This window comes from Montipora capricornis, chromosome 4 (assembly GCF_036669925.1).
Source record: "Montipora capricornis isolate CH-2021 chromosome 4, ASM3666992v2, whole genome shotgun sequence".
NCBI lineage: Eukaryota > Metazoa > Cnidaria > Anthozoa > Scleractinia > Acroporidae > Montipora > Montipora capricornis.
In genome coordinates this window covers 28221891-28229390 of record NC_090886.1, presented here as the reverse complement: position 1 = coordinate 28229390, position 7500 = coordinate 28221891, and the positions used below count along the sequence as shown (strand labels likewise).

General features: G+C 39.5%; 1 protein-coding gene across 4 annotated transcripts in view; it reads left to right on the top strand.

Moving 5' to 3' along the window:
• Positions 1–1056: 1056 nt before the first annotated feature.
• The window catches only part of LOC138044584 (lysosomal acid lipase/cholesteryl ester hydrolase-like), an 11531-nt gene continuing 5087 nt past the window's right edge, over positions 1057–7500 (top strand). Inside the window, exons 1-4 of one of the 4 annotated variants that reach the window (XM_068891057.1) lie at positions 1057–1136; positions 2140–2285; positions 5555–5895; positions 7155–7401. In XM_068891057.1, coding sequence (XP_068747158.1) covers positions 2184–2285; positions 5555–5895; positions 7155–7401 — 690 coding nt within the window. In that variant the 5' untranslated portion in view covers positions 1057–1136; positions 2140–2183. Of the gene's footprint in view, positions 1137–1275; positions 1436–1989; positions 2035–2139; positions 2286–5554; positions 5896–7154; positions 7402–7500 lie in introns of those variants that run through there. The other 3 variants (XM_068891060.1, XM_068891058.1, XM_068891059.1) reach the window with 3 other exon arrangements.

Sequence of the window (7500 nt, the reverse complement as noted above, 5' to 3'; positions counted from 1 at the left end):
ATTCCGGACAGGGGAACCGGTCCAGATGGAAAAAAGTGGGACCGGTCAAGAGGTCGTCAATTAGACAATCAGATTCAAGGCTTTAGGATTCCGGCCCCCTGAGATGCTTCAGAAAAAAAATAAATATGTTATTTGCCAGCTGGGAGGTCCGTATAGTGAAAAACTGTGCCTGCGGTCTTGAAAATGCTGCCCGAGGCCGCAGTCCGAGGGCAGCTTTTTGAAGACCGAAGTCACTGTTTTTCGCTATACGGACCGACCCTTAGCTGGTAAATAACTTTTTTTTTTTTTCTTTCTCCCATCCTCTCTGAAATCACTTTTTTTTAATTGTTGAAAGCGTCACCGTGACCGTGGGCAGAGATAGGAAAATCCTGACCACGCTAAGCTATAGACAGTCAGATTGCAGGATTCGTTACCGTGCCGTGCAGTGTCTTCTCCACCAGATATAATAACTATTCGGCCCTTCAACAACTAGAGTTAAGCCAAGTTCAGTGCATTCCAACGCTGCTGTTATGTCTGTAAGGTACAACTACACAACTGAGATAGTTAATAAGTTTACAAACAACTCTTCCGTTTTCGTTCAGCGAATTGCTTGCCGTATACATTAATCATCAAAAATAATTAAATTATTCTTATCTTGACTTTGCATTTTGTCCCGTTCCACGTCGAATCCTGCTTCTTCATAAGATGCTTGTTTGATCAGCCTTGCATTTTGCCACTGTGCAAAAATGTTAAAGGCCAATTTGTGACATATTGGGATTTTTCCAACAAGGATTTTTCGGCAGTTTTCAGTTATCTGAACTTTCTTTCTCGCATCACTTTTCACCAACCTTCTTCAACCATCGACTGCAACAAAAAAAGGACTGAAGGCAAAAAAAGCTGCTTTTAAAATTACCATACTCTTTATAAGGTCCACTTGTTTTTCTTGAATGCTAATATCTTCCCCTCACAATGTGAACACTTGTTCGGACTCCCGAGGGACACGGTTTTGGTGGAATGTTTTTGAAGCCGTTCAAAAAAGTCGCACCATTGTGTTTTTTGTAACGTTCAGAAAAACGAGCAGTAGTGTTTTATCGGGTTTAAAACCCACGACGCATAGCCTTCAGTCCTTTCTTTGTTGGAGTCGATGGTTGAAGAAGGTTGGTTCAAAATGCTGCGTGAGAGAAAGTTCAGATAATTGAAAACTTCTGATGAAGAAGAAGCCTTGTTGGAAAAATACTTCCCAAAATCAACACGATATGTCACAGATTGGTTCTTTAATATTTTTGCACGGTGGTAAAATGCAAGGCTGAATAACAAGCAGCTGACGAAGAAGCAGGGTTCGACGTCGAACGGGACAAAATCCAAAGTATAGATAAAAACATTGTTAACATGACGGCAAGAGTCGTTAATTTTTTTGGTTGACAAAATTTGTTGAAGAAGTTTGGAAGGAGAATGGGTAAACGTATTCGTCAGGAAAATTTTAATGGCTGAGAATTAATTAATATTTAGAAGTCACACAAATAAGGAGGAAGCTTATCGATATAAAGTCACTGCATTATCGAAACACTTGGTTCGTATTTTTAAACCCGATAAAACACTGGTGCTCTTTTTTTTAAACATTACACAAACTAATTTGATAAAACCGAATATTTCCATTGGATGAAGAAAAAAGCAGGTCCTCAATATTGGGGCGATGCAATAACCTCAAAGTTTCTTTATGCAGCCGTTAGTGTGATTTTCACTTAAATTCTTCTGGTTGGCATTGTGTTAACATATATATTTCGTTTCTATTGCGAGGCCTTGCCTATTTTTCGTCGTAAGTCATGGTGGAGGTGAGAGCTTTTTGAGAACTGATTGCGAATTATGAATGAAGAATTTTCCGTGCTTCTTATTTATTTAACTTGTTGGTTAGGAAGTTCTCCGTGGGCCATATTTTAACAGACGCGTTCTTCATATTCTGCTTAATTATGGGGTCCACTAAATTGGAACGTAGGTGTCACAATTCTGTTCCATTATAATTAAGGACACAGAAAGTCGGGGTCCAAAAGAGCAATGGTGATTGCAATATAATATTGAGGGAGGCTAAAAAGCTTCGGTGGGCATTTATTTTTTTCTCTTCCGTCCTCTTCTAAAGAGATTTTTCAAATATTTTTTCAACAGTTTAACTCCATCATCTTGGCCGGTCTGTGACGATAATCTGAAAGATGTATCTCGCTTCATTCACCGTCCTATACACTGTGCTTGCCACAGCTAATGGCTTTGGGCTTTTTAAACCTCATTTGGACCCGGAAGACGACATGAATGTGGTGAGTTTTAAAGTTATTAGGATCTCTATGTCCTAGAGACAAATATTTAGCTCACTTGGAAGTTTTGAGATGATTTTATCCTAGAATTGGAAGGAATATATCAATTAATATTTATCTGTATTAAACTTACGCCAAAAGAACCTGCCATTCTTTAGGGAAAAAAGAAGCTGAGAGGTTTTAAAGCCTGGGGCGTATTCCTTTCAAAGTTATAGGTACATTTATTCCGGGAATAAGCTCAAAATGCCTCGACACCATTTGCAAACGACTGCCCTACATCCTTGTTTCACGTATATCTTGTATTTAGAGCTATTAATGCTCTCTATTAAACTCTGATCTATTTTTGGTGGGAAGAAATGTCGCCAGGAGTTATGAACAGCACAAAACCACCTTAAGAGTTTCTTACCTTCTCAACACACCTGTCGTAAAAGTCGAATGGTTTTAACAAAATTGAATCATTTACTTATTTTCAATGGGGAATTGCTGTCGGATGACAATTTTTGAAGTGTCTAATTTTCCAAGAAAGCGCAAGTGCAGGGAATTTTTATTTTCAATACTCTAATATTCTAGATCTGGGATAAACATCAATAATGTTTACTAAGAGGAAAAAAAAGGGGGGGAAAAGAAGGCATCCCTATACATGCCTGTCTTAAGTTATTTTTAGATCCACTCTCACGCTGCACAGATCCCGAGGGGATTAGGCAACAGCCAATCATATGGCGGGAACGTGTTCTCTGAGAGTAGGCTATCCACGCGGAACGAATTCCGGCTATATGATTGGCTGTTACTTAATCTCCTTGGGGTCTGTACAGCGTGTGAGTCGATCGTAAAATAACTTGAAGACACATTACCTCTGGAAAAAGGCATGTATACGGGATGCCTTCTCTTTTCCTTTATTTTCTCTTGTATTTGTTTTATAACAACACCAGAATACGGTCTGGCCTTTCCTAATACGATAACCGTTTGCTTTGTACTAGTCGTGAAATAAACGTTGAAAGAAAAAAAAAGTGCTATCTTTTTCTTCTAATCGCAACGCTTTTGATGGGCGAAATATTGCAAAAATTCGTACACTCATTGCCCTAAACTAGGCTAGTTCAAACGACAGTGTAAAGAAAATTAAAGAGCTCCTAAACGGAAACTTTCTCCGTAAAATGAAGATTGAATATTTTACTGTAAAAACTCATTAGAAATAATATTCAATCAAAGCAACAGGCAAATAATTTTCACCCATGAACTGCCTGAAAAAAAAAAAAAAACTCTATGATAACTGACAATACCTTTGTTCGGAAAATTAAGAATTCCTGAATTTCTGCGGACACGTGCAACCAATTAACCGACTTAAAAGAGCGTAAATTTGAACTAATAGCATCTGACCATCGAAACAGTAATTGTCTCCAGCAAATGTGCAATTAAGCAATTAAAATAGGTCTTAAAAATATTGAAGGGCCGCAGCCAGAGTGAAACATAATTGAAATTTAAAGATCGATCTCTAGCTAAAATGATTGGAAAACTACGAGTTCGACTGCCCGAACTGCAGTCTTCAAACGGATAAAATGAATGATAAGAAAGCGATGAGAATATTGAATAAAAAGCGTGAATTGCGAAATAATAAAATGTAAATGGTTATGAATGTCCGTTTAAAAAAAATGTTGTATTGCCCAGGTAACGTGCGAGAATTTGTCTGCGTTATCGGTGTCACTCTGGTATGCCAAGCTTCTAGTGTTTTTCTGGTTCTAAAAGTGCCTTTGTCAATAATTGACACGTTTTCAAAATCAATGGCGTGGTTGTTGGACCAGGCGTGATTAGCCTAGAACCTCGGGCCGCAGTTTTTGGTGTTTCTCAAACGTTCTTTTTGTTTTTTCTCGGGTATTAAAGGCTCTGCCAGTTTCCCCAATATAACACCACGAACAATTTGTACAGGGAATTTGATACACGACGTTGGTCTGCGACTCCATCGAAGGTCGGAATTTCGGAGCTGGGAACTGTTGTTGTAGAGTGGTAAATGGTTTGTTTACAACCGTGACATCGTGTTTTTTGAGGACACCTGTCAAGAGTTTAGTTACTCCTTTGATGTAAGGAAGAGAAGCGGCTCGGTTGGTTCACGATCTTGAAAAACATTCCAACAAGTTCCTCTGTGGATACATTTGTTGTGGAGGGTCGAGTTTTTTTAGCCGGTATGTTTTTAATGAACTTAGATGGATAACCGTTGAACTCCAGAGCTGCATGAACATATTTAAGTTCCCGCTTCTTTCCTTCGGAGGATTGGGTAGATTTAGAGCTCTGTGCAGGAGAGTTGATGCTGTGCTGCCCTTGTGTTGACTTTCGTGATGGGAATTTAAATCAAAGTATCTGTTTGTATGTGTGGGCTTAAGTCTGTAAGGCCATTTTTAACGACAGTCAGAAGTAGCTTAAATTATCATTTTCAATAAAAACTGGACAATGGGACGTCTCTGATATCCGTCTGCTCTATTTATACTTTTTCTTTTCGGTAAAGAGTATGGGAAGTATATTATCACTCAAGAAAAATAATAAGAAATGCTTGTTAAGCTTCTAGTTATTTAGCAAGGGAAATAATTTGACCCTAGATGGGTCCAATGATAGTCTTAGAAGAGCTGGAATACTGGATTACCTTAAAGAGAATAAAAAAAAAACACTTTACAAACTCAATCCTCGATGGGTTCCATGTAAAGGAAACGAAGGTGCAACCGTGTTTAGGGGAATGAAAAGAGTATTGATGTCGCCTATTTATTTCCTTTTTTATTTTTCATCGATCTATTTTGGTTAAAAATGCTTGCTACTTATGAGTAAAAACCGACAATTGGCTACTAAGTGAGTCACCTTTGGAAAGACAATTTAAAGATTTGTTACCTTTTGTTCTTCAATGCTGTTTTTCAAAATGGCTTCCAAATGAATTTTAAAATGGTTGAGGTCCGCAAAATGTCAAAATGTTTGCGAGTATCGCCGACCGTCTTAACTTGTGAAAGGTAAACAAAGTTAATGAACGGCCTTAAAAAGGACACCTAGAATTAAAGAAAAAGTCTACGTTGTATGGGCCTCATTTGCACAGAGGCCATATTGGCCATAGACAATAGATTCCGTACCCCGAGCCTCAAATTGACATGTTTGGGAACCAGTTTCAGTGCGCAAAAGGAAAGTTCTCAATCCCTCGGGATTCAACATTGCCGCCGTGTGATTAAAGCCTATTTGGTATACCTTGATGGTGTGTGGCTTCCCTTTACAGACCAAACTAACCAATTGTATTCGTCCTTCAGACCGAAATGATTAGTTACAATGGATACCCAGCGGAGGAGTACAGCGTTGAGACAGAAGACGGTTACCTGATCTACATTCAGAGGATACCAGGAGGAAGAAATGAAGTCAACCAGGACACTTGTGACCAGGATAGCTGTCCAGGTCCGAAGCCAGTGGTATTCCTACAGCATGGTATGCTGTGTGCCTCGTCCAACTGGGTCGCAAACTGCCCTAATCAAAGCTTGGGCTTCCTTATGGCTGATGCAGGCTTTGATGTTTGGTTGGGCAACGTGCGAGGAAATACCTATGGTCTACGTCATATCAAATACAAAACAAATTCCAACACATTTTGGGACTTTAGGTAATATTCTTTGCGTTATCATGGTAAAGGAAGATCTACAAAATGAGATCATGGTAGAGGTGGCTCTCCATTGCCCTAACAGAGGACAATACTGAACACAATCGGAAGGGAAAGGAAAAAAAGGAACTTTATTTAGCGCCGGAGCACTATAATTAGGGACACAGTGAACTGAAATTAACAGTTAACGCAAATTAAAGTCAAATGTTGGTTTTGAGGAGAGAGAACCGGAAAACCCGGAGAAAAACCTCTCGGTACAGTATAGAGAAGCACCAAACTCAACCCCCATATGATGAAGAGTCTGGGAATAGAGTCCGGGCCAGGAGGAGGCGAGTGCTCTCATCTCATCACTATTCGTACTCCCAAGAACTTCATGTGATGATAATTTGTTCTACTTTTAGTACCCTGCTTGGCAGAGGTTTCCTTGATCTTCCTTTCTATCTATAAGGAAACGAAACCTCTGCACGGATCTCCTCCATGTCATCCACAAATTTGGACGAATAATTAAAATCTACAAGTAACCGTTTAAAAGTCTGCTTTTTGAATTAAACAATATTGTTATTACTGAAGATTTTTAAGCAAGTTTAAGTAAAGAAACTACTACTGCTGCTACTGCTATAACCAGTTTGAATGTTTAGGGGTGTAGGGATGGCGCTGTGGTGAGAGCAGTCGCCTCCTACCAATGTGCCCGGCTTCGATTCCCCGACTCGGCGTCAGATGTGAGTTGAGTTTGTTGGTTCTCTACTCTGCACCGAGAGGTTTTCTCTGGGCACTCCGGTTTCCCCTCTCCTCAAAAACCAACGTTTGACTTAATTTGCGTTGATTGTTAATTTCTCTTTACGGTGTCCCCAATTAGTGCTCCAGCGCTAAATCGAGTAGGCACTTCCTTTCCTTTCCTTTCGTTTCCCAATGGCAGAAAAGGCTTTGCATTGACATCACGTCGCGCACACGCAACAGGGTATCAGTATATCCGTGCAGAGCTTTCCTTTCCTTCTCGCTACAGAGGAAAATTAAGGAAACCTTTGGCAAACAGAGTACAATTTGAGGCAAATTATTGTACCGTTTAAAAGCCTGTGACATTGGTGTTATCTTCAGAAATAATTTCAGGTATTGTGTTACACATCGCAACTTTGACGGCAAAGTTTATCAATTAAAACATTGCCGTTGACATTGTTCCCCTAACGAAATGAAAGTAAGAGCATCTCAACTCTCCACCTTTCGGTTTTTTTTTTTTTTTTCGGTTTTTTTTTTTTTTTTTGCAGCTGGGACGAGATGGCCCAATACGATCTTCCTGCCATGTTGAAATTTGTGACGACAAAAACATCGCAATCCTCGCTGTACTACATTGGTCATTCCCAGGGAACTACAATCGGTTTTGCCGAGTTCTCCACGAACAAAGAGTTGGCTAAAATGGTGAAGACCTTTTTCGCTCTTGCACCAGTAGGCACTATAGGTCATACAAAGACCCCTTTCCTGACCATTCCTAGCGAAACTTCCATGGAAATTAAGGTATCGAGTATGATCGTTTACATTACGATCCTTCTTTTTTTTTTTTTGAATTTTAAAGAAATAAGACACCATAGTTCGCGCTGCAGAGCTAGTAAGTGT